General features: G+C 43.4%; 1 protein-coding gene and 1 pseudogene across 2 annotated transcripts; one reads left to right on the top strand and one right to left on the bottom strand.

Annotated features, from left to right (window-relative positions):
- Positions 1–307: 307 nt before the first annotated feature.
- Positions 308–18624, top strand: LOC143585598 (myb family transcription factor PHL7-like). Its single transcript, XM_077067354.1, has 8 exons — positions 308–468; positions 550–580; positions 15974–16211; positions 17457–17533; positions 17624–17666; positions 17817–17874; positions 17956–18025; positions 18103–18624. The coding sequence occupies exons 3-8, from the start codon at positions 16091–16093 to the stop codon at positions 18382–18384; spliced, it is 651 nt and encodes a 216-aa protein (XP_076923469.1). The 5' UTR covers positions 308–468; positions 550–580; positions 15974–16090; the 3' UTR covers positions 18385–18624.
- A 1578-nt stretch (positions 18625–20202) lies between these two features.
- On the bottom strand, positions 20203–24067 carry LOC143585605 (protein ENDOSPERM DEFECTIVE 1-like; annotated as a pseudogene). The gene is made up of 7 exons (XR_013144567.1): positions 24023–24067; positions 21563–22658; positions 21008–21127; positions 20769–20885; positions 20595–20684; positions 20325–20432; positions 20203–20220 (listed from the first exon to the last, which is right to left on the bottom strand). The product of XR_013144567.1 is annotated as a protein ENDOSPERM DEFECTIVE 1-like (transcript).
- Positions 24068–27475: the final 3408 nt, after the last annotated feature.

Below are 27475 nucleotides of genomic sequence, written 5' to 3'. Positions count from 1 at the left end.
AAATTGCTCATCTTCTGACGTGAAACCGCGTGTCAAAAATCGCTCTCATTTAATAGCCTTCCACTACACATGTGCTAATATCTCTCAAGTAACCCAAAATAGAAAAGCTAGAAAATATTAAGGGTGAAAAGGACATAATAGCCAAGGGATGTAATGTACCCAAAATATTAAGCTAGAAAATATTAGAGTTAGAAGAAAAAAGAAAGAAGATACATAATAGCCAAGGGATGTAATGTAAATGTAAGGGTGAAAAGGACAAAAACGTGAAAAGCAAAGCATCAAGATACAGTGGTCACCTGCTGCCCTTTGGACTTGACCTCTTCTCTCTCTCTCTTTCTGTTCATTCATCCCATACAAGAAGAAGAAGAAGAAGAAGAAGAAGAAGAAGGAGATATTATTATTATTATCATCGTCGTCGGACGCAATCTCCTCCATATTCAAATCCTCTTGCTACATCTGGAGGCAGCAGTGCGTTTCATCTTTTCCTTTTATTATTATTATTATTATTAATTGGTTAACCGTTTAAACAAATCTCCGTTTCATTTGCAGTCATCGGAAGTTATCGATTCGATTTGCATCTGTATGTTCTTTCAACCCTAATTAAGTAAGCAAGCAAGCTTCTATCTGATTCGATTCACTTTATTTCTCGACTAACATGCCCTAATTTTTACCAATTAACCCTTATTTACATATTTCTGATTCATATCCGATTCACTTATGTGAACTGAATAGCTTCTACATCACCTTAGGGCAACTTATTTAAGATCGGTAGTCATCTGGAGCCAGCAGATTTTATGTTTAACCTAAAGGATGTTTGCTGCCTAAACTAGAGTCAACTCCTCTCGTTTTTGTTTTCGCTGCCTTTGTTTAGTAACGTCATTGTTTTCATGGCCTTTTTATTCTCAATAACTGCTTATATTGTCTATATGAAGAAACACTAAGTGACCCCGGGCAGATTATAGGTAATCTGGGGGCTAAGTAATGTTTCCCACGAAGGTTAGGTCCAGCAGAGTAAGTTGTACTTCAGGGAACCTGCAAAACAGACACCGTAAGCTCGTCACTGAGAAGGGGGGGGGTTCCTCCTTGTGACCACCCTCCGGCGTGAGAATCAGTCTATATTGCTCTTTGAATATAAAAGTATATGAATACTATTAGAGCAGTTATCAAGTAAGTTATACGAGATAGTAGATGATGAAATGATAATACCATTTGCTGTCTTTTATAGCCGAAGGTGGGTATCCAAGGGGTTTAGCCGGCCCAACACGCTACCAACTGTAACCTATGCACGTGCCTTGCCTGTGAGTGGTGGACAGGTAGCGTCTGACATAGAGCAGGCGTGCCGTGCACTCTTCGTCTTCTACCAACTGCAGGCTAGGCACGTGCTCTGGCAGGAGTTGGTGAGCAGGCGGCGGCTATTGGTCACAGTGCAGTGGCGTGCTGTCTGCCACGCTGCTGTCAGTGAGCTGTCGCATTCTTGGTCAGATCTTTTGTCTTTACCTCGCCAGGTATCACGCAAAAGATCCTCCATCATACGGACTGGCCCATTTTGGCGGGAGTTTTCCCCCTCCCGCCTTTGCTCATTCTTTCAGGTGACACTGAATATTTGTAAGTGTTAAGCCTTATGCGTGTAGCTATGCTGTGCGGGTAGCCTTCCCTGATGGCTTGTATCCGCAACTGCGGGAACAGGCGGGTTACTTTACCATTGGGAGGCTTTTCCCTGCGTATGCAGCTTGCATACTGCGCGTAGGCTTCTCTGAGCATGGTGGGTCCTGCGGGAGTAGATGGTCTTTGCGCAGACATCCCTGTTCAAGGTGAGTCATGCGGGACCAACTGAGCCCTGCTGGGACCTACCTCTTCAAGTCCCCCCAGTCCAATGTTCTTCTCATGAATGTCTAATAAAGTGAGGTGAACTTTTGGACTTAAGCAAAGGGTTTTGAAAAGGGGTTTTTGTAAGGTTTTCCATGGGGGTTCTTCCCGCGGAAGTCCTTGTCACTTGCAGAAATTCCCGAGTTTCCTGCTTGGTCTTTGGGTATGATGCGGGTAGGTCTGTAACCTCCTCGCAAGTCAGGAGCACTGAGTCTTAGTTGTGCGGATTCTCCCTGTGGTTCTGGTAGGTTTTGAACATAGTGATCAATTATGTTTAAACCACCAATTCCATCTTGGAGCCTCAAACAACGTAGTACTCGATGTTCCCGCTATGCGGGGATGTTATTTCCGCTTCCGCAAGCATTGCCCAGAAGATCCTTCTTGGTTTCAATTCTCAGCGGGTGCTAGGTATGTGAAGGGTTTTGCCTTTACACTGTACCCGCACCCGTCTTACGGTTACTTTACTTCCAAGGTATTCCTGGCGTCCATTCCCTGCGGGTGCTAGGTATGTGAAGGGTTTTGCCTTTACACTGTACCCGCACCCGTCTTATGGTTACTTGGTTGCCAAATATTTTGGCTTCAATTCCCTGCGGGTGTTAGGTATGTGAAGGGTTTTGCCTTTACACTGTACCCACACCCGGCTTATGGTTACTTGTTTGCCAAGGGGTATTTTCCCGCTTATTTTTTGAACCTTAAGTCTTCAAATTTTTAAATTTTGAAATTTGAAGGGTTGGTGGATGGATAACAACCCAATACCTCAAACGTCGTGCGACGGTTTCTTCTGACTGTGTCAGGACGTGCCAGAAGTTATGGCGACATGACATTATGTGGTCATTCCAGTTGCTTTTTCAGGCGCGTGGGCACGGGATTTCGGGCGCGTGGCCGCGAAATCTCTGGCACACGTCCTTTTGACAGCTGTTGCCAGTTTGTTTTTGCCACGCGTCATAGTGTCATTGCACCTTTGCTTTCTCTTTCTTCCGTATTAAATGCATCGCATTAATTGCGATTACTATATAAAGGGGGAGAAGGTTATTTGCAATTCACACTTTCCACTTTCATCTCTTCTTCTCAAGTAATTTCCGGCGAATTTCTTTTTCAGTAAAGCATTATTCCGAAATCTCTTCTTCCACCATGTCTTCTCACGATGCTGATGACCAGAAGACTGCTGGTGAATGCCAGTGTTCTCTTCCTGCCGAGCTGTACCAGTATATCGTCAGGAAGTTCATGCTCGAGTCTCTCGAGCCTGAGTTTCCTGAGCCCCACCATACTGTGTACGATGCCCCAAGTGGCAAGATCGGGGTTTATGCTGCATTCTTTGTCTATGGGAACCTTAGGTTTCCGTTGACAAAGTTTGTGTACCGTGTCCTAGAGAGGCACGGTGTGCACTTGACAGAGGTGCACCCCATGGCTATTGCCAAGGTCCGGCACTTTGAGTGGGTGTGCCGGATACTGGGCCTTGAGCCCCTCGTTGACCGCCTGATGACCTTCTATACTTGGAGGTGCATCCAAGGGTGGTACACTCTTACAACCCGTATCAAGGGTTTAAAGATTTGTGCCACCGAGCGGAGTCTTCGCTCATGGAGGAGAGAGTTCTTCTTCATATCCGCTCGAGCCATCCCCATTGCCATGAAGTTCAAGAATGGCCAGCCGCTTCCGAACCTTCCCGCCATCAACTACGAGGAGGCGGAATGGTTCGCGAAGATATCCCGGGTCCAGTCCCCGGTTTTCCGTTTTCCAGAGTCGGCGATGGTGATGCTGGGGATGAGCCGGGTGTGGAAGGCGGCGAATGCGGATAAGGTTCCGATCGTCCTTGAATATGGTTCGAACTCTACCCCTTATGGTATGTCTTGTTTCTTTTTGCTGACTACGATTTTTTCTAACTTTCTTGTTGATTTCAGAGGGTAACGATCTTCAATCGCTCCTGAATCCGCGGGAGGAAGATGGTCCTGCGCGGATGGGTACTCGTGCTCTGGACGAGAACGAGTTGCCCATCTTAGAGCAGACTGCGGGTCGGTTCGTGGAGGTTTACCCGCCAGGCCAAGAGATCCTGAGCCACCGACGGCCAGGTAAGCCTATCTTCTACCCTGATCCTCTCAATGCTGTGCCTGCTGCTGGAGTTCATGACATTTCTTCTTCTGAGGAATCCGCAGAAGGTCCTCCGCTGGTGCGGAAGAAAAAGGCTGCCGTCGGGAAAGGCAAGGAGAAGGTGGCCTCTACGGCCGACCCGGTAGTCCTATCTGACTCGGAGTCAGATAATGCAGAGGTGGCGGGGAAGCCCGGTGGTGAAGAGACCACCGTTCCGGAGGCTGCAGGTGTTACCTCCGGGGCCGGCGGTTACTGTTGCTGCGAAGGTGTCTCCGCCGGCCGTGAGTGCAGTTTTTACAGCATCTTTCACGGAGCCGGCGGTTACTGTTGCTGAGCAGTCGGCGCCAACAATGGCTACCACGGCGGCTGCCACTATACCTGCGCCAACGGCACCGACGGCCGGACCATCAGGTACGCGCCGGGCTTCCCGCCGATCTATGCCACCTTCCCGTCTGCCTGACCTGTTGGATGGATTTCCTTTAGGTTCAGGTGATGGGTTTGGCGGCTATCGGCCTGTTATTGACCCTACAGGTACGTAGGGTTCTTTTTTCTTTGTATATTTTTGTCATCTTTTCCTAACTGCCTTTGTTTCTTTTGCAGTGTCGGATTCCAATGAAGTGTATGTTCCAAGATGGAACATACGCCGAGGAACAACCCTTCGCACCCCTGTGGAGTGCGTGGACTGGGCTCGCCACGCTGCTCCTCATGGTGCGTTGGGGGAAGCCATGGCTAGCTACCAAGAGGGTAGGCTAACCAATGAGCTTCGGGTTCTCCAGGCCCGAACGCAGCCCCGCGTCGAGCTGCTTTGTCGTGAAAACGACAAGTTAAAAGCAGCTCGCGCCAAAGATGTATCTGAAGCGCGGGCTCTTCGGGAGGAGAACCGGCAGTTGGCCGCTGCCGCAGCCGAGAAGGAGAAGGCATTCAAGGCCCTCGAGGTTGAAGTCCAGGCGCGACTCGAGGCCCGCTCCAAGGCTGCCCAAGCTGTGAATGAACAGCTTCGGCTGGCTAAGGAGACTGCGCGAAACTCAACTGAGAGGGCTGCCAAGGCTGAAGCTGTTGCTGAGCCGCTTCGCGAAGAGAATGAGCAGCTTAAATGCAAATTAAAAGCTCTTCAACATGCTCATGACGCCTTGGCAATGGAAGATGCCAAGAAGCTGCAAGAGATCCTTGACCAGAGGGGGGTGCTTGACCGCACTGAGAGGAAACTTCAAAGCGTCGAAGAAGCTGCCGCCAAGGAAATTCAACTTGCCAACCTTGATAAAAGCGGAGCCGAACGTGCTTACAAAGAAAGTCAAGCTACCCTCCAATGGCTGCTTCGAGAAGCGTTGCCTCAGGTATCCTCTTTTTCTTTACGCTTTCTGCTCGTAATTAGAAAATGTTCTAACTTTAATTCTTTTGTAGGTTGTGCGTCAGGTCCTTTCAGAGACCTCTTATGACGATGCGATGAGCGCAGCCCTCAACGCTTCTCATGAGGATGGGCAGAAGACTGGCTTCCTGCTTGGTCTAGGGTTTGCTGAGAGAGGCTTTCCGCCCTCCAACTTCCCTTTATTCAATGTTAACACTGAAGCTGCTTATGACCAAGCTGTGAACCAGTACGCTGCCTTCCCGCATCCAGTGGTGGAGAAGGTGAATGAAGCTGCTGCTGCTGATGATGGGCTAAACATCCTTAAGGCTTTCCTTGGGCAGCCGCGCTCTGATGGTGCTGGCCCAAGCGGAGGTGGCCCTGAAGCCTGATCCTGAAGATCCCTTCCCGCTGCTAGGATAGACTTAGCTTTGTATAGATTTCTTTTAGGCGGGTAGTTACCCAGCCATTCTTGTAATTGATTGTGAAATATTAATCTCTTTGCGTATAAGATTGTTATTTCCTTCCTTGGGTTCCTTGCTTTATAAACTTATGACTTGCATACTTAGTTTGATTTAGCAATTTTCCAAGTGTTTAGAATAAGAACCTTTGAACGTGGTTGATGATGGGTTAAAGTTTCGCCTCCTCCTTCGTGATTGTGCGGGTAAAACCGTCACTTGCACTTGGTAGGATGGCTAATCTTTACCCTCTATCTGACCTGCGTGTAGGTTTCCTTTTCGAAATTTCTAAGGCATTAAGTTAAACCTTTGAACGTGGTTGATAATGGACTAAAGTTTTCGCTTCCTCTTTCGTGATTGTGCGGGTGTAACCGTCACTTGCACTTAGTAGGATGGCTTTAACTTTAGACCTATATCTGACCTGCGTGTAGGTTTTTCTTCTTTTTTAAGTGTTCATAAGTTAACCTTTTAACGTGGTAGATGGTAAGTTAAGTTTGGCTTCCTTGTTCGTGATTGTGCGGGTAAGACCGTCACTTGCACTTACAAGGATGGCTAAACTTTACCTTCATCTGACCTGCGTGTAGGTTTTCCTTAGAACTTTTTAACATTTTGGCGTTGTGTTTATGCGGGTATTGCCGCCTTCCACACGCAACTACTTCTTCCCGTAAGGGAAGTTCATAGGTTACAAGCTATCAATACAAGGAGAATCATTTCCATTAGAAGTGGCTCTAGGCCTTTTCTTTACAAGTTGGAATTGATCTACATATAACATTTGCGTAATTGAGCTCCATTCCATGTTCTAGGGATGGGAGTGCCATCGAGCCTTTCGAGCCGGTACGCGCCCTTTCCCAGAACTTCTTTGATAATGTATGGCCCTTCCCAAATCGGGGCCAACTTTCCTGGGCGTTGTTGGTTCGAAGCCTCGTTGTTACGCAGTATGTAGTCTCCTTCCTTGAAGTTGCAGAGTTTTACCCGCGTGTTGTAGTACTTTTGCATTTGTCGTTTGTAGTTTTCTTCACGCACGGCGGCTAAGTCTCTGCGCTCTTCGGTTAGCATAAGGTCTAACCGTCTTTCCGCATCATTGTCTTCTGGTTGGATTAAGACCCTTGGTGAGGGTAAACCGATTTCGACTGGGATCATGGCTTCAGTGCCATAAGTGAGACTGAACGGGGTTTCTCCCGTACTGGTCTTCTTCAGCGTTCTGTTTGCCCAAAGGACGTGCGGAAGCTCGTCCACCCAGCCGGATCTGTGTTCCAAGAGTCTTTTCTTGATGCCTTCGACGATGCTCTTGTTTGCTCTTTCTACCTCACCGTTACCTTGCGGGTGTGCCACTGAGGTAAAGGTGTGGGTGATTTGAAGTTCTTTCAGCCACTGCTGTAGCTTCTTGTCAGCAAAGTTGGTGCCATTGTCGCTTACCAAATTCTGTGGAAGTCCAAAACGACAAATAATAAATTCCCAAATAAATTTTTTGATATGCTTTGCAGTTGTTTGGGCTAAAGGTTTCGCTTCTATCCATTTGGTGAAGTAGTCAATGGCTACCACTAGGAACTGAACATTCCCAGCTGCTGTTGGAAATGGGCCTGTCACGTCAATGGCCCACTTCTGAAATGGCCACGAGGAAGTGACAGGAACAAGTTCATTTTTCGGGCGATGCGTGTTGGGTGCGTAAAGCTGACAAGATCTGCATTTTCTGATGTATGCCAACGCGTCCATATGCATACCCGGCCAGAAGTATCCCGCGTTGTTTAGCTTGGCTACCACAGCGCGGGGGCCTGCGTGTACTCCACAGATGCCTTCGTGAACCTCCCTTAGGAGGTAGTCAGCATCTTGGTTGTCTACGCATCTTAACAATGGGCCAAGAAAGTTACGTCTGTAAAGGGTGTCATTGACCAGCTGATAATTCAGTGCTTTACAGCGTAGTTTTCTTGCCTGTGACTTCGACTCTGGTAACGTTCCTGCTTCAAGGTATTGTATTATTGGGGTCATCCATGTTTCTGTACCGGTTTGGATGACACAAATTTCCTTGTGCGGGACTGATGGTGTTTCGAGGAGTTCCACGCGGATGTCCTTTCCCAAGTGGGTGAAGGCCAGTGATGCAAGCTTACTTAACGCATCCGCAGATTTGTTTTCGCTGCGCTTGACATGTATCACTTTACAATCATTAAAATCGCGCATGATGGCTTTGGCCTGGGCGAGGTACAGGGCCATTGTGTCATTTACAGCCGTGTACGTCCCGTTTATTTGGTTTGCCACTAGCATGGAATCTACATGGGCTTCCAAATTTTTTACACCCATTTTACGCGCAATCCTCAATCCGGCCAGGAATGCTTCATATTCAGCTTCGTTATTCGTACTTGGGAAATCCAGCCGAATAGCATAAGTATATTCCTGGCCTGCTGGGTTTGTTAATTTTAACCCTGCGCCTGAACCCTCGTTACTAGCTGCTCCATCAGTGTAGAGTCGCCAGACCTCATCGATTTCGTGTGCTGGGGAGGGTTGAACCTCCTCCTGGCACTCTTTCTCCCGCGCAGCGGGGACTTCTGCAATAAAATCAGCCAGGACCTGGCCTTTAATGGCTGTTCTCGGCTTGTATTGAATCGCATATTCTCCCAATTCAATTGCCCATTTGGCTAGGCGTCCCGATAACTCGGGTTTGCCTAGAACATTTGAGAGTTTGAAGTTGGTGAGAATAGTGATTGGGTGACCCTGGAAATATCGTCTCAACCTGCGTGAAGCGTGTATAAGTGCCAAGACCAGTTTTTCCAGGGTAGAGTACCGGGTTTCCGCGTCTGCCAGCACGCGGCTAACATAATAGATTGGCATCTGGATGCCTTTTCGTTCTACAAGCAGGACTGCCCCGGTTGCTCTATCTGTTGCGGAGAGGTATAGGATTAACTCCTCTCCCGCTTGTGGTGCTGTGAGTGTTGGGAGTTCGATCAGGCGTGATCGAATCTCCTGGAAAGCTGCTTCCGCTTCTGGTGTCCAGCGGAAGTGCGTTTTCTTTAAACAATTTCTTAGTGTTGACACAAATGGGAACGACCTATCCGCATGGTTTGCCAAAAAGCGGTTAAGCGCGACTAGTCGTCCGTTCAGTGTTTGAGCCTGTTTTATGGTGGTAGGTGATTCCATTTTGACAATGGCTTCGACTTTTTCAGGGTTCGCTCTGAAGCCATCTTTAGTAATAATGACTCCCAAGAACTTCCCTTCTTCCACCCCAAATGAACACTTGCTCGGGTTGAGCTTCATGTTTATCTTTCTGAGCGTGTTGAAAGTTTCCTCAATGTCTTTCAACATCGCCTCTGGCTCGGGGCTTTTGATGACCAAATCATCCATATAGACTTCCAAGTTTCTCCCAATTTGGGCGTGAAACTCTTTGTCCATTAGTCGTTGGTACGTGGACCCGGCGTTCTTAAGTCCGAATGGCATCATTTTATAACAAAATGTGCCATCGGGCGTCCGAAAGGCGGTTTTGTCCTGGTCATCTACAGCCATGTGGATTTGATGGTACCCCTTATACGCATCCAAGAAGCATTTAAGGCGAAATGGTGCCACCGAATCCACCTTGAGATCAATTTCTGGTAACGGATAACAATCTTTGGGGCATGCTTTGTTCAAATCTTTGAAATCTATGCACATGCGCCATTGTTTGTTATTCTTCGGTACCATTACGGGATTTGCAACCCACGTTTGATATTTGCTAACGCGCACGATGCCCGCATCAAGGAGTTCCTTGACTTGGGTTCTGCACGCGTTGGTTTGCTCGGGCCCCATTACTCTGCGCTTTTGTACGATCGGCGTAACGGCCGGATCGCATTTGAGCTTATGCTCTGCCTTACTCCGGGGTACACCAGTCATGTCGGCTGGTGTCCACGCGAAGATGTCTGCGTTTCGCTGCAGTAAGCGCTTGAGTAAGGTGCGTGTTGGATCAACAATTGTCGGGCCAATGGTAACGGCCTGATCAGGATATTTTCCATTGAATGCCCACTGTTCAGGTTCAGTGATGGTTTGTTTGGCCATCTTCGGTTTGGGTTTAGAAGAGACAGATGCGATGCATACCTGGGGAATGCCCGTGATCATCGCTACGCCGTCAGTTGTTGGCCATCCCATCATGCCGTGGACTGAGGATACCACGGCGTTGAATCTTGCCATCCCGTCTCTCCCGAATAGGATGTCATACGTATGATGTGGTTTTTTCATTACAACAAAATCCACATCCTCCGTGCGTGAATAATTCCCATCGGTGAGAGTGACGGGGAAAGATAGGATGCCCAAGGGAGTGTTCATGCTGCCGTCAAACCCCTCCATTGAAGCGTAGACCGTCTCCAGGCGTTCCTTGTCTTCATCGTCGAGCTTGTCGAAGAACTGCCTGTACATCACTGTCGACGATGCGCCATTGTCAACGAGTGTGCGGGAGGTGATGTAGTGCCCCAGCTGGCTTTTAATGACAATGGGGCCTTCTTTGTTTGGGCCTCCCGGCACTCGCGGGAAGCGCACTTCTGCTTCCTTCCATGCGCATGGCTCGGTCATCGGTCTCTTTCTTCCTCTGACCTTACCATGGACCATGTTGATGCTGATGTCGACGGGCTTTCGTCCGTTACCCCTGTACCTGTTGTCGTTTCTTCCCCCTTTCTTGATAGATGCCACGAGGTGTTGCAACCTCCCATCCTTGACGAATGTCTCAACGATGTCCCTCAAGGATGTGCACTCCTCAGTGCTGTGGCCCTTTGTCCCATGGAAGTCACAAGACTTGCTTTGATCCGCATTGGGTTTCTGTCGGATCGCTGGGGCTTTTGGCCATGGCAGTTTTTCCGTGGCAAATATCTCCGTGACGCTCTTGGTGAGTGGCGTCCAACGGTTCTTCCGGTTGGAAGGGTGCGTGTTGTCCCTTCCGCCAACCAGAGGGCGAGAGCTTGAGGGGGTGTCAAAGTTAATCCTTGACTGCCAAATACCTTGCCGCCTCTTTTTGTTTAGCCGGGCGGCTCTCACATTGTTCTCCCTTGTCCTCTGTGTGTAGAGGTTTGTATTCTGGGGGAGATCTCTTCCCAGCTGTTTCTCCGTTTCGGCAAAGCGCTTGGCTGCCGTCATTATGGCATCCCATGTGGATGGCATGCCGTCTTTACCCGTCAAAGTGCGGATAAGTTCTGGGTACTCAGCGCCCTGAATGAAAGCGGCGCGAACGAGGTCTTCGCTGACGTTGCCCAGACTCAGCTTCTTGGAGTTGAAGCGGGTGATGAAGTCCAGTAAGGATTCATCCTCTTCTCTCACACAGTTGAGGATCGTCCACTGCTCCTCAGTGTGCTTCCTCTGTTGACTAAACTGTTGACTGAACTTGTTCTGGAAGTCTGCCCAGTCATAAATGTGGTGGACCGGTAAACGGTCAAACCATGCTCTGGCTGCTCCTACCAGAGTCATCTGGAACATGTAGCACCACGTGGGCTCCGTCCAGTTACTGACGGTTGCCCCCGCAATGAACCTGTTCAGATGGTCATCTGGGTCGGATAGACCATCGTATGTGCCAATGTTGGACATTTGTTTGGCACTCCTCGGGGCGATTGCTTCTGCAATGTCCCTAGCAAATTTTGACCTTCCTGCGTTTGTGGCAGTAGGTCTAAAGGCCTTGGAGAAGTCACGCGAGCTTTTCTCCGTGACTGGTTGGAATGCTTCCCCAAAATTCCTTTTTGGCTGGGGGTCCGTTTCCTTACGCTTCCCTTTCGCCCTATGGCGAGGGTTCGCGTCGGTGTCGGAGTCTTCCCTCTCGTCGTCTGAGTACTCGCACTCACTACTCATGTTGAGGTGCTGGCGAGTACTACCGAATTCCTCAGCTTGTTGGACTGAACGCAAGCGTTCTTCCAACTCAGCCTGAAATTCTCTTTGACGTGCCTCGGCCCATGCCTTCACTTGATCAAGTGTTTGGCGAGGGGCTCGAGTTCGTTTTTCCAGCTGGGCATCAGTGAATCCCAGTGGAATATTTACTCCACTTGCCCCTACATGAGTGACTGGGGTAGTGTTCGTAAAATGTACTTCACTTCCCCCAGCTTGGGTGGCTGGGGTAGTGTTTGTAAACATTGTGTTGCCGGTGTTTACCCCAGTGGCTGGGGTTGTGGTTACCGGAGTTTCTCTAGTCATCTTGGAAGTTTTGAAAAACTGGAGAAAGATGTAGTTCTAGCTTTTATGCACGGATGGCGCCAATGAAGAAACACTAAGTGACCCCGGGCAGATTATAGGTAATCTGGGGGCTAAGTAATGTTTCCCACGAAGGTTAGGTCCAGCAGAGTAAGTTGTACTTCAGGGAACCTGCAAAACAGACACCGTAAGCTCGTCACTGAGAAGGGGGGGGGTTCCTCCTTGTGACCACCCTCCGGCGTGAGAATCAGTCTATATTGCTCTTTGAATATAAAAGTATATGAATACTATTAGAGCAGTTATCAAGTAAGTTATACGAGATAGTAGATGATGAAATGATAATACCATTTGCTGTCTTTTATAGCCGAAGGTGGGTATCCAAGGGGTTTAGCCGGCCCAACACGCTACCAACTGTAACCTATGCACGTGCCTTGCCTGTGAGTGGTGGACAGGTAGCGTCTGACATAGAGCAGGCGTGCCGTGCACTCTTCGTCTTCTACCAACTGCAGGCTAGGCACGTGCTCTGGCAGGAGTTGGTGAGCAGGCGGCGGCTATTGGTCACAGTGCAGTGGCGTGCTGTCTGCCACGCTGCTGTCAGTGAGCTGTCGCATTCTTGGTCGGATCTTTTGTCTTTACCTCGCCAGGTATCACGCAAAAGATCCTCCATCATACGGACTGGCCCATTTTGGCGGGAGTTTTCCCCCTCCCGCCTTTGCTCATTCTTTCAGGTGACACTGAATATTTGTAAGTGTTAAGCCTTATGCGTGTAGCTATGCTGTGCGGGTAGCCTTCCCTGATGGCTTGTATCCGCAACTGCGGGAACAGGCGGGTTACTTTACCATTGGGAGGCTTTTCCCTGCGTATGCAGCTTGCATACTGCGCGTAGGCTTCTCTGAGCATGGTGGGTCCTGCGGGAGTAGATGGTCTTTGCGCAGACATCCCTGTTCAAGGTGAGTCATGCGGGACCAACTGAGCCCTGCTGGGACCTACCTCTTCACTATATTTTCTTATAATCTGTTCAAATCGAAGATCATAAAATGCCTAGTGACTCTCCCTTACAAACGCAGTATTGGTTTTAGTCTGGTTCTCTGTACTCTCATGTTTGTTTGATTAATACTTCATACCTCTGTTAGCCGTATCCTGACCAGTGACCTGTAGATCTTTGTTATTAAATTGTGGGGACGGCCGCAAGTACTTTGCACATGTTACATGACTGCATTTGACCATTTGTACTCTATTACCTTTAGTTCTTGGAAGTCAGTACATCATCCTCTTAAACTATTAAGTGTTAACGTAATCACACCCTCTTTTAATCTAATACCTGCAAAGGTATCCTATGGTTTTGTAAGAATATACTCTTAAGATGGTTCCTTATTGATCTTCGTTGTTTGAATTTGGGTATAGTTTTAGGCACCTAAACCTTCCAACTGCCACTCTGATACCTGACATTACTCTTTCACAGTTGAATTATCTTTGATTACATATGCAAGGAGTTGGGCCACGTCTCAACTGACACTTTAATGCGGAATACACCACTCACTAAAATAGTAAAATGAAACCCTTATATGCATTACAGCTCACTACTTAGGACATCAAAATTTTGATAACTACATGAAAAACATTATACGTACATTTACTGGGTTTATTCAATTACTCACGCTAATACTTAAATTGTCAATCTATTAGGAAATCAGGTGACTTCTTTAATCCTTATAGAATGTTTACCAACACTGATGTTTGATATATACAAGTTTTTGGGTTGTTACCAACGCTAATACTTAAATTGTCAAAGTCCTAGCAAGAAATAAGCAGGGTTTGATATATACAAGTTTTTGGGTTGTTACTTGTTTTGAAGCATTTACTTTTCATTATAAATAGGAAATACAAACGTTTGAAAAGATGTACCAATTTCTTCCTTTGAATCTATAGATTAGAGTCTGGGAGTCCCCTTAAATTTCTTGTTATGTTCTTGATCTTTTGATCCAGTTGTCCAACATACATACACCAAAAATGCACGAATACAAGTTCTCACAAGACGAAAAAGAATTTTGCAATAAGATCTTCAAGTATAAACTAAAAAGATTGTTTAAGAATGATGTTTGGAAACTGGAATGAATAAGGTTTTACAGGAAAACAGAAAAACAGTAGGAAGTATCTATGAGACATATTGATTTTAATCATAAAAAAACAAGAAGAGAGGTAGGAGATGAAAGAAAGAGACATTTCAAAAAAACTTTTAGATATCAATATTAAGCTTGTAAGTTGTGATGATTTGCATAGAGTAACTTGTAATCCCTGCTTGTACACAGCATCATTCAGTAGTATGCAAATAGTTATTGTAACATCAAAGGTAATTGATAAAAACTGTTTTGTACTTTAATAGCAATCATCACTCTGCCATTAGCTTATATGAAAAACATCCTGATTCAACTTCATAACCTATTGTAACATATGCCCAAATTTCTTTTTAAGTAACTAAATTTAACATATTTATTTCTTAGTATTTCTGTTAAATGTTTTTGTCACCTTCATTCATAGATGAAAGCAAGAAGAAAGATGTGTTTAAAAAACTGAAAGCAAGCTCAATATGATTCATTCTACCTTCAAAGTGACACATCCCTAATAAGCCAATAATAATAATGATGATAATGCTAATGATTATCCTCAGAATAAAGCCCGTATACACGCATGTTTATGCATGTGTGAGGTGGGGGGTCCTCTTTTAATTCCATGCTACATGCCTCCATCACATTGATCTCAAAACTTTAACTAAAGAAAATGTTCTTAATATGCATCAAGCTATGCTTTATCAAAGTAGATGTCTTTGCATTTCATGCAATGTACTCTTCTATAAACACTACAATTTGAAATGATTTAATTTCTTAGAATAATTGGAAGTGTATTCTTAACTCTCAAGATATTCAGAGTTATCTATTTAAATTGGATTACTATGAAACCTAAAATTGAATATTGAAGCAAAAAGTTGTACAAACATCATTGATACAAAATTACATATTTCATTTATCTACGAAAAAATATTTTCACAAGTACCAGATCATCAATTGTCGTAAGAGTATAAAACATTAAGTTCTTAGTTTTTCTTTTCTATTTTTTTGTTATGATAGGGCTCTTAATGTTACTAATTTTCTGTAATAACTACACAAAAGAAAAATATCAGGTTCAATTACTTTTTATAATTACAATGGGGTCATATACTATAAGGCATCTCTCACCATTTTGATTTCACAAAAGTATATTTCTAGTTTTCACCAAACAGATAAAAACTAGTTTTGTATTCTGATAGTCATAGTTTTTTTGGTTTTTAATGATCAGATTAGAGGTGCACAAATCGGTTTTTTTAAAAAAACCGGTTCGGTTATTAACCGGACCGGTTTTTTTTGGCCCGAAAAAAAACCGGTTCGGTTAATAACCAGACCGGTTAATAACCGGTTTTTGTATGTCAAAACCCTAACCGGTCTAACCGGTTAGGACCGGTTAGAACCGGTTAATAACCGGTTAACCGGTTTTTTTTTAAAATAACCGGTTAATAACCGGTTTTTTTCATAATAACCGGTTTTAAAAAAACCGGTTTTTCCATTAACCGGTTTGTTAACCGGTTTTGGCTCTAAAACTTGTAACCGAAATACGAACCGGCGGTTTGTAAACCGGTCAAACCGGTTTTTAAAAAACCGGTTTTCGTAAAAACCGGTTTCCGGTTTAAACCGGCAAACCGGTTCCCGGACCGGTTTTTTTGACCATCTCTAGATCAGATAAGGTAAAAATAGCACGGGAGATGCGGTTAATCGAGTTCAAATTAGCTGTACACCTGTACCAGTAAAGTCAGTTTATTGATGTGTATGATATGGAACTAATAACCTTACTTTTTTCATCTTCAGTTTTTTTTTGTTAGTTGGAGATCATGATGATTTTTGTTTCTTTAGTCAGCTTGTATTGATTCCAAATTTCTTCTAATGTTAGTTTCTCTATAGATTGGCAAGCTAGATGTTTTGCAATGTGTATGTTTCTCAAAACAGTTTGTGCCTTTATGTCTTGTTAGGTTGATTTCAGCTACTGATTCATTGAGATTTGAGCTTTATAGTTGACTCATATATTCACTTTGATTTAGGTGAATAACTTGTATATCAAGCTAAAGGCGGTGCTAGTTGAAGTTTAGCTTGCAAGAACATATTAGGCATCAAAGAGTGGTGCGGGTATTATGGATGTGGCGAATGGTGCTAACAATGCTGCTAGCCTAGCTTCTAAACAAAGACTTCGGTGGACTCACGAGCTTCATGAACGATTTGTCGATGCTGTGGCGCAGTTGGGTGGCCCCGATAGTGAGTTTACCTTCATGTTTATTGCCTAAGCTTAACTTTATTTGTAGCGTTTCCTTGCATGTTTTCTTTTTAAGTAGCTATTCATTAACTTATTGTTGCAATGTGGCTCTTAATACAACTTTCTCTCTACCATTGACTTATGTTCCAGTACAAGTGGAACTATTGCATATATTTGTGGTACCATCAGAATTGAGTCGAGTCTGAGGGATATGGTTGTCTCATGACTTTCTAGGATAACTTTTTCCCTTTTAATATATATCTTTTATTCTATATCAGTTTAATTTAAGTTAAATAGGGTGGATATCTGCTCGTTGTTGTTTGTTAAAGGAGAGGTTCAAGAATATTTTCATTTAAACTTGTATATATTGTTACGAAAGCAGCTAGGCTATATTTTGGTCCACAAGATAATTATGGAATATACTTTTGCCATTAATGTAATACTAAACAACTTTTGTTAGTATCTTTTCGAGTCATGACCCAAACCTAACACGAAGTTCATGGGTTTGGATTTTTCGTCATAACACATTTAGCTAAATGGGCTGTGTTCAAGCTGACCTGGTGGTTTCACTTGTTCGCCTATTTAGTTTAATGTATTTTGAAACAAATGTGTTTTAATGACTTAAACTTTTTGGGTAACTTATTCCAAATTTTGAAATAAAGAGGAACGAGCATCAAGTTTTGTAGCTTAAGCTTAACTAATTTATATACATTTGTTATATTGGTTGAAAGTTTGTAACTTTGGAGGTTTCATACGTCAAAAGAGTTTCAGGTTAAATAGGTTGTAGTCGTGGCCGGGTTAAATAGGCCATGTTCGTGAAAGCTTGTGTTGCGTTGGATTCTTGTATGACATGACTTTCAGGTCGGTGTCATATTATGGGTTCAACCTGCCAACACAACCCATTTTACACCCTTACTCATGACCATTTATCTGTATCTGTAATAAAGCTACAAAATAATCTTGGTTAAACTTCAGCCTAATCAAATATACTTACTTGGAAAGCACAGACTAGGTGGCGTTAAGCTTGATCTGTGTTTGACTTGAGTTAGTTTGGTTCACATCACCTTAATTAGCTGTTTTCTATTTCTCTCTCTCTCCCTCTCTCTCTCTATATATATATTGGTATTTCATGACTCATTGAAAAGTAAGCTGTTAAGAGCAGAAACACCTGGAAAGAAACCTCATTCTTTTTAAGTGATTACCATTACTATATATGTGTCAATGACTGACTTGTTGGAGCTGTACAGGGGCTACTCCAAAAGGTGTGCTTAGAGTCATGGGTGTTCAAGGTCTAACCATTTATCACGTGAAGAGCCATTTGCAGGTTGGTCGCATGCTGTTTTTTACTTTTTGTTATATCATATATATGCAGAGCCATTTCTGGACATGCTGTTGACTTATGTTATTTAAACAGAAATATCGGCTGGCAAAGTACCTCCCAGACTCCTCTTCTGAAGGTACTTAATATGTCTGTGATTTTAATTTACATTTTATAATCAAAATTGAATATTCACAAGTTGATCAGTATCATAAATATCTTGCATTCAAACAATTTAAGAGAACATAAACATTTGAACTGATTTGTTTGCTCAAATTGCTAATGCAAGGAAAACCGTTCGATCAGAAAGAATCCGCTGGCGTGCTTTCTAATTTGGATGGCTCATCGTAAGTACTTTTTATCATTCTCTAAGTTTTTAATACAATATTATTATTTCTTAATGTGGTTGAAATGTATTTTTTGTGCAGCGGGATGCAGATTACTGAAGCATTGAAACTGCAGATGGAAGTGCAGAAGCGACTGCATGAGCAATTAGAGGTGTTAAAAATTTTATATTTATACTAACTGCAAATTCCAAAAATGAAGAAAGTTAAATAATTGAAATTAAATAATAGGTACAAAGGCAACTTCAGTTACGGATAGAAGCCCAGGGGAAGTACTTAAAGAAGATCATCGAAGAGCAACAGAAGCTGAGTGGAGTTGCATCAGAAGACAACTGCCCCGATCCACCACCGATCATTGAAAACTTAACAAAGGTCAACAACATTTCTGTTGACGAGAGCCGTGAACCATTAACACCAGACTCGGGTTCACCAGAGCGGTCCATGAAAAAGCAACGGCTGAGCATGCACGGGATACTAGAGTCCAGCATAAGGCCATCGTTCCAGCAGCAGTAACCAGTAGCAGGTGACAACAATCGAGCAATTTATCTGGGATGTTGACAGGAGGCTACTTGACTGTGAAGAAACGTTAACTTGTAAAAGTCATGAATCATGGTTTGTTTTGTTGTACTCCTCCTGTGCTGATTACAGAAATATATATACTTGATTAGTAGATCCAAATGGTGTGATTGGAAAACTTGTGACTAGTATTTGGAGTTGGATGATAATATTGATGTATTGGCTTTTTGTTGGTTTCTTCCACTGCATGTTACTTGCTCTGTTCAATATCAATGTAAATCAACAGAGGTCATGCTCTAGATTTAATGCTTAGATAATGTCATTGCAGTGTTTTAACTTTGAACGAGAATTTATTACTTAGAACTGCATTTGATCGAGCTGAAGATTGTTAAAGCTGCAATGATTAATAACCAAAGTCCGCAGATAATAACTAACATTCGTCTATTCAACTTGGTGCTTCTTAAAGACTCGTTTGTAATATTAATTTGTGTGATATCGTATGTGAAGTTTTTTATTTTTTCTTTTTTGAACAGTATGTCTTAGCCATCACCTTCATATGCTAGATCTATAGGACTATCCTTGATTGATGAGACAGAGTGGAATGTACATTCATAAAACCCCCTTTTTAGAATATCGTTATCAAAGTTTGAAAAAAAAGGAGATCGTTATCTAAGTTATGTGAGTTATCACTCAAAGATTTGATGGAATCACATCCACCGTATTAATGACATTTGTATCTTAACCAATTTTTTTGTGTTCAATCCATTTGAGTATTCTATCCATCTGCTATGATATCTGGCTGATGTTTGTTACCATTGGGACCATCACAAGGACACATGGTTCTTGACACATCATCATAAATTATGACAAAAATATGATCATTAAGTCTTTGTCGTGTTAACTTCAATATCAGAAGTACAGCCGAACTGAATTTTGTTAAATTAGAAAATGTAAGTTTTATCACCCAATGATAATTAGAGAAGATGGTAAAAAAAATTTCAAGTTATTGTTCAAAAACAAAATTTTAGATGATAAAAGTCTTGTGCCTAAACGTGTGTGATTAGGAGATTAAGATATACAGCCAAATCAAAGGAAAGGATAACTAGAAAATGTTAAAAGTATCTATTTACAACGTCAATAATGGGTTGTCAAGGATGACAGAACACTTTTTAATGATATATCTGTTATTGTTTGGTAAGTTGAAAATGATACCATCCTTACCCACATAATACCATGGACAACCTAGTGGGTCCCATACTTTATGTTTGCGATCCCATTATTAAATACAAACTGCGTAAAATATATGGATAATCAGAGGTAATATTAATAAAAGTTTAATTTGTATCATTACACATGTTTTAACAATGTGTATACATTTGATTTCCATCACCTGTTTGAAATTTAAGGTTTCTTAAAAAATCATCGTTTAGATTAGGAGTAACATCGATAACACACCATCCTAGACCATGCGTACTCGCATTTTAAAAACCCTTTATCTCGCTCCTGTAACTCGAATGGCAGCAGCATCACAATAAATCAATGAAGTAAATGACATATAATACAAAATAACAGCATTTTGTTATTTATGGTTACTATACCGAAAACAAATTTTATTCTCTTTGCATACAACCACCCACACACCAAAAAAATCATCCTTTCATCAACACCTTCATTTGTGAAGAACTGAAGAACAAATGTGCTATTGTTTATGAAGAACAACTGTGCTATCATCCATCATTCATCACCTACATTTATAAAGAACAAATGTGCTATTGTTTAAGTAAGATGAGGCGTCAACTTGCATTAAATGTCCCCTTAAACTGCATCTTCCACCTGCAATTCAAGTTTCATTAAAATTTGCATCAGATTACTTAATTGCCAAGCTTATTCTTGTTCAAAATACTTGCTGTGAACAAAAGGAAGATGCTTCAACTCACTTGTAATGTATGTGTCTTTACCAATAAATTTCCACACTCCTCAACTAGTGCTTTTTCTACATCGACAACGCTTGCTAATTCCGACATTAAACTGTCCATTTCTTCAGTCTGCAGTGGACAATATTGTCTAATCAGCTTCCAAATATCACATTAACAAAAGAAGCATGTCATACATACTAAAGGCTCATAAACAAATAAAAAGATCTCGGTACTTTCTTGTATAAAGAGTAATAATAAACTAAACTCATGTATCATACTTGTATTATTTACCTTAGGCATAAACAGTTGCATTTGATTAGCTATCATATCTGCAGTTTTGACTGCTGAATCAAGAGCCTCTGCTACATCTTTTACATTAACCTGCCATAAAATCCTCTATTGATCAAAACCACAAAATTTATTGATACTAATAATTGTCACAAGGCAATTAATAAGCATCTTTACCTGAACGTTCCCACGGATAGGAAGCCGTAGCAAGGAGTTAGTTAAAGCAGTTGTAACTCCTGATAATGAGCTTGTGTAATCATCCTCCAAAGCAGACCAATCATCAAGATAAGGCATCTAAATCAACCAACAGAAAACAAACTAAGTGACCACATGCAAGAACAAAATTGTAATGCAAATTTTCATTGTTCATATTATATTCACATGGCCCTATATGCGTTAACAAAAGTCAGAATTACCTGAGATTCAAGAATGGTAGAAAGAGCTTTTTCTCTTTGCAGTATTGCAAGTTCAGCTTGCTTCTTCTTCACTTTATCGCGTAGCTGGGATATATCAGATCCAACAGAAAAGAATTGTTTCTGCATAAAGAAGAAACAGTAATTTCAATAATCCTGGAACAGTTTTTCAATATAAGTGTTGTGAAAATCGATTCAAGGTGACAATTTATCAGCCCCTAAAATCGGTCAGAGGCAGTCAAATTCGGTCAAGATCGGTCTAAATTATTTAAGTATTTGGAATAGTATATTTACAAGTATTAATCCAATCCAATTAATAAGTTTGAAAATTTATATATAAACCTTTGAATAATTATATATAAATTCCAATCCAATTAATCACTAATATTTATCCCATCGCCCGACTAGCGCCTAGCCAATTTACAACACTGCTCAATATTCATAATGCAAGCACATAACCTTTATCATGAATATACGTTGTAATCGAGCCATACCATCAAGATAAGTCTACCATTCACTATAAACAGATAAACACAAGAGCAGTAAGCATACACATACCTCCATTTTGGTTCTCTGTGCCTGCATAGAAGCTTGAGCCTTAGCATTTGCAAATCTCCACAGCAAGTGATGATTATGAAGCATTTTCAAAGAATGAACATCTTGTTGAGCCGACTGCGGTTTCTTCACCTTCCTCAACTCACATCCTAGTTTAGCACCCGTCGGTTGTGGCGGCAGGGCACGGAATTCCGTACTCACCGAGATCCCAGGACTAGGCTTACACAAACCTCTATCAATGCTTTTAAACGAATTAAGCGACCTGGTGCATAGCGAAGGCATAGTAGACGACAAAGACGATGATACTGATATTAATGAGGATGTTGCTGAGGGTTGACAGCTGGCACTGCTACCGCTACTACTCCGAACAAGCGGTCTAGTGGATAATTTGTTCTCACCCGCAACGGATGATCTCGAGTGAGACGAGATTGGGGAATTAGGGCACGAACCGCCTTGAACCGATTCCGATTCAGATTGACAGCCTTCTGAATCATTAATTGACTGCAGCAGCTTTGCAGCATCAGTAACCGATGAACTCGTGTGACTCGATTGACGATTCGGTAACCTAAACCTAGACGGAACAATCCTATCACTCGGAGTATCCTGTCTCTTACTCGTACTCGTTCTCAAACTCGACGGCTTCGGGTTCTGAATCTGCTCTCCAAATCCATTCTCCTTAAACAGCTTCCGTCTGCGTCATGGAAACCGAATCGCCTTTCGCATACTGAAACGGCGTCTCGGAGCTCCGTACAGTGGGAGGAATGATATTCTCTTGAGAGGAGGAACAAAAGGCCTCCGGTTGGGGAGTCTGAGGTCTGAGCAAGAGGCGTCTATGGGGTTTGGTGGATCGGTCGGGGTTTGAGATGGAGTGTTTGGGTGATTTTAGGGTTATGGAGTGTAGATCACCTGCGGATGAGATTGAAGGGGATGGAGACATGAATCTGGAGCTGACTTCTCTGACCCGGTGAGGAAGCGGACTGCCGGTGAAGGCGCCGCGACGGAGTGACTCATATCCGGTGGTGATTGTGTTTGCGATTGTGATGAATTGTGGGGGTGATTGGAAGAAGAGAATAATGTGGGAAATTGGAGATGAAGAAAACTAGCCGTTACTGGCTTCGCTTTTTGAAATTGGGGAAGTAACGGTTCTAATAAGACCATATATATAATCATTTTATTTATGTTTCTATAAATTCATGATTTGCAAATTAATGGGGTATTATTATTATTATTGTTATATTATTTGTTAATTTTGTCATTATGTTTTTGGCTTATGGTGATTAGCAATATTAAGTTTCAGCAAGGTGATATTGTAATATTGATGAATGTTTTTAATTTTTAAGATTACAATCGAGAATAAACAAGACGAAGTATAGTCGAATATTATTTTTTATCTATATTAAAAAAAATAATATTAATCATCACAATTGGATACAATCTTAATGGTATTTTATCTATTGTTAAGTTTGTCTTGGGCATAATAAAAAAATGAGAGAAATACCTTTATGAGTTTGTTTTAATGAGTCAAGTAGGTTTTACAGGTGTTTCATGGAGATTGTAGACGGCCTGTGACGGACACAAAAATATTAGGCAAGCTTTTGAAGACGAACAACCAATGTTATGACTTTTTTAATTAAAGACTAGAGGTTATACGAGTCATATAAACAGCATGCTAGTCTACACTTTCACCGGAGATTTATAATTATTTTCTTGTCTATACAAGTCGTATAGATGGTATACGACCCGTATAGACTAAGTATCCAGATTTCCAAGCTCCAACCATGTAAGATTTGTGTGTTGTTTTGTTAGATTATACCAAAAGTTGAGTTAACACGAGTCAAAACATCTACATCAACAAACGAAATTATTTTTCTAACTATATATCAAAAGCTTAGATAACTCATATTGGTGTCAACCGGAACGGATCGCATGATGACATCTAAAAATTCGTTACCTCGAAACACTCATGTTCGTAGTTTGATTACTATGGAGCAAAATATTTACTTTAAGATTACATGTTTCTATTTTATAACTAACTCGGCTGTTATTTATAATATTTTGTAATTTTAAAGTAATGAAAAAAAAAAGCATATACGAGTCATATAGCCCCTACGCGGTTTGCTTGTATAGGAGCTATACAATACAAGGCCACAAGGGAACAAAAACTGGCACCAGCTGACACAAAATGACTCTGTACTTTTATACGACTCGTATAGCCCATATACAAGTCGTATAGGTTCATCTGGTGTTTGAATAACCTTCCCGGTGTGTGTATAACCCAAGCCTATATCTTGTAGACACCAGTATCCTACTATAAATTGGTAACGAACTACATTGCAAAAAACTCCATTCTACCCCCTACATTACCGGATATTAAAAGCAATCCAGTGGTTCAAATTTTTATCTTTGCCGCTCTTAGTCTTTCATTTCGATCTTCTTATCTAAGTGAACGCCTGTGTTTGTTACTCCTGCCACAAGCTTTGTTGTAGACACCTTCAAATTCCCAACCATTCCATCATTCCTCACCTTTCATAAAATCCAACTAGTAGATAGACTATTGAAGAAACACTAAGTGAACCCTGGACAGATTATAGATAATCTGGACAGATTATAGATAATCTGGGGGTTAAGTAATGTTTCCCACGGATGAGGTCTAACTGAGAAGGCTGTTCTTCAGGAGACCTGCAAAACAAACACCGTAAGCTCGTCACTGAGAAGGGGGGGGGGGGTTCCTCCTTGTGACCACCCTCCGGCGTGAGAATCAGACTAGATTGCTCTGAATATAAGTGTATATTAAGAGATTGCTAGATAACTGGGTAGCAGATGATCTTACCATTCCAAGATGTTGGAGTATTTATAGCCGAAGGTAGGTTTCCAAGCAGGTACAGCCGGCTGAATAGTATTCCTGTTCTACCAACAGTGGACTATGCACAGGCCATACTGGTTGGTGGGTAGGTTACGGCCAACAGTGACAAAGTCGGCTGCACTATTCCACCAACTGTAGATTATGCACGTCCCACCTACTGTGGATTGTACGCAGGCCATGCTGGTTGGTGAAAAGGTTACGGCCAATAGTAACACTATTCCACCAACTGTAGGCTGCGCATGTCCCACAGTAAGGGTTGGTGAGTAGGCAGCGGCTAATAGTGACAAACAGTACTAGAGGGTACTCCTCGCACTGTTGTCGGTGAGCTGTCACACTGTGATTGGCTCATGGGTTGTTCTGGTCAGATCGTCTGTCCTATCCATACCTTGGTAGGTATAGTACAAAAGATCTTTCAGAATCATACAGACTGGCTCATTTAGGCGGGATTGTTCCTGCCTTGCTCATTCCTTAATGTGACTACTGAAGTATCTATTGTCTTGTGCGTGTAGCCCTGCTGTCTGCGGGTAGCCTTCCCTGATGGCTTGTATCCGCAACTGCGGGAACAGGCGGGGTACTTCACCATTGAGAGGCTTTCCCTGCGTGTACAGCTTGCGTACTGCGCGTAAGGTTCTATGAGCATGGTGGGTCCTGCGGGAGCAGATGGTCTTTGCGCCGACGTCCCTGTTCAAGGTGAGTCTTGCGGGACCAACTGGGTTCTGCTGGGACCTACCTCTTCAAGTCCCCCCAGTCCAATGTTCTTCTCACGAATGTTCAATAAAGTGAGGTGAACTTTTGGACTTTAAGCAAGGGGTTTTGAAAAGGTTTTAGTTTTAAGGTTCTCCGTGGGGATTCTTCCCGCGGATTTCCTAATGTCACTTGCAAAAATTCCCGATTTTTTTTGCTTGATCTTTAGGTATGATGCGGGTAGGTATGTAACCTTCTCGCAAGTCAGGAGCGTTGAGTCTCACTTGTGTGGATTCTCCTTGAGGTTTTAGTGGTTTTGAACATAGTGATCAATTATGTTTAAACCACCAATTCCATCCTGGAGCCTCAAAACAATGTATTTCTCGATGTTCCCGCTATGCGGGGATGTTATTTCCGTTTCCACAAGCATTGCCCAAAAGATCCTTCTCGGTTTCAATTCCCTGCGGAGCGCTAGGTATGTGAAGGGTTTTGCCTTAACACTGTACCCGCGCTCGTCTTACAGTTACTTTACTTTCAAGGTACCCCTGGCGTCAATTCCCTGCGGGTGCTAGGTATGTGAAGGGTTTTGCCCTAACACTGTACCCGCACCCGCCTTATAGTTACTTTGTTGCCGGGGTTTTCTTGGCTTCAATTCCCTGCGGGTGCTAGGTATGTGAAGGGTTTTGCCTGAACACTGTACCCGCATCCGTCTTATGGTTACTTGGTTGCCAAGGTAAGGGGTATTTTCCCGCTTACTTTTGAATCTTTTTGAATTTTGAATTTTGAAATTCGAAAGGTTGGTAAGGATAAGAACAGTCCAGATATCTGAAACGTCGTGCGACGGTTTCTTCTGACTGTGTCAGGACGTGCAGGAAGTTATGGTGACGTGACAGAACATGGTCATTCCAGTCGCTTTTTCAGGCGCGTGGGCACGATTTTTCGGGCGCGTGGCCGCGAAATTACTGGCACGCGTCCTGTCAACAGCTGTTGCCAGCTTGCTTTTTGCCACGTGTCATAGTTTCCTTGCACCTTCGATTTCTCTCTCCTCCGCATTAAATTCACCGCATTAATTGCGATTACTATATAAAGGGGGAGAGGGTTATTTGCAATTCACACTTTTCACTCTTCTCTTCATCTTTAAGGCGATTTCCGGCGAATACTCCTTTATTTAATCGAGCATTCTCTCGAAATCGTTTTCTTCTTCCTCTGCAAGATGTCTTCACGTGATGCTGAAGCTGTGGCCGATGACAGGAGTACTGCTGGCGAGTGCCAGTGTGCTCTGCCCGGCGATCAGTACCGGTATGTTGTCAGGAAGTTCATGCTCGATCCCCTCGAGCCTGAGTTTCCTGAATCCCACCAGACCGTGTACGATGCCCCCAGAGGCAAGATCGGGGTTTATGCTGCATTTTTTGTTTATGGGAATCTTAGATTCCCATTGACAAAATTTGTTTACCGTGTCCTTGAGAGGCACGGTGTTCATTTGACCGAGCTGCACCCTATGGCGGTCGCCAAGATTCGCCACTTCGAGTGGGTGTGCCGGATTCTGGGCATCGAGCCCCATGTGGACCGCCTGATGACCTTCTATACCTGGAGGTGCATCCAGGGGTGGTACACCCTGACAACCCGTATCAAGGGTTTAAAGATTTGTGCGACCGAGCGTAGTCTCCGATCGTGGAAGCGGGAGTTCTTCTACATATCCGCCCGCGCCGTCCCCCTTGCCATGAAGTTTAAAAATGGCCAAGCAATTCCGAGCCTTCACGCCCCCAACTACCAGGAGGCGGAATGGTTCTCGAAGATATCCCTGGTCCAATCTCCGGTTTACCGGTTTGCGGAGTCCGGGATGGTGATGCTGGGGATGAGCCGGGTGTGGAAGGAGGCGTCTCAGGTTCCCATCCTTCTCGAATACGGTTTGAACTCTACTCCTTATGGTACGTCTTGTCTTTCTTGCTGATATGAGTTTGTCTTCTAACTGTTTCTTTTCTCTTAGAGGGGAACAATTTGGAGTCGCTCCTGTACCCGCGGGAAGCTGACGATCCTGTGCGGATGGGTACTCGTGCTCTTGATGAGAACGAGTTGCCCATCCTGGAGCAAACAGCGGATCGGTTTGTGGAGGTTTATCCGCTGGGCCACGAGATCCTGAGCCACCGGCGGCCAGGTAAGGCGTTATTCTCCCCTCCACCCCTCAGTGCTGTACCCGCTGCTGGAATTCCTTACACCCTGTCTTCTTCTGAGGAATCCGCAGATGGTCCTTCGTTAGTGCGGAAGAAGCGGGCTGCCGGCGGGAAAGGGAAGGAGAAGGCGGCCTCCACAGCCGATCCAGTGCTCCTATCTGACACTGAGTCAGATAGTGAAGAGGCGGGGGGGAAGCC

Source organism: Bidens hawaiensis, unplaced genomic scaffold, assembly GCF_021521415.1.
Source record: "Bidens hawaiensis isolate Kalapana, Puna unplaced genomic scaffold, B.hawaiensis_p1.1 tig00033910_1, whole genome shotgun sequence".
In the NCBI taxonomy this organism is placed as follows: Eukaryota; Viridiplantae; Streptophyta; class Magnoliopsida; order Asterales; family Asteraceae; genus Bidens; species Bidens hawaiensis.
This window is presented reverse-complemented; position numbering and strand designations above follow the sequence as displayed.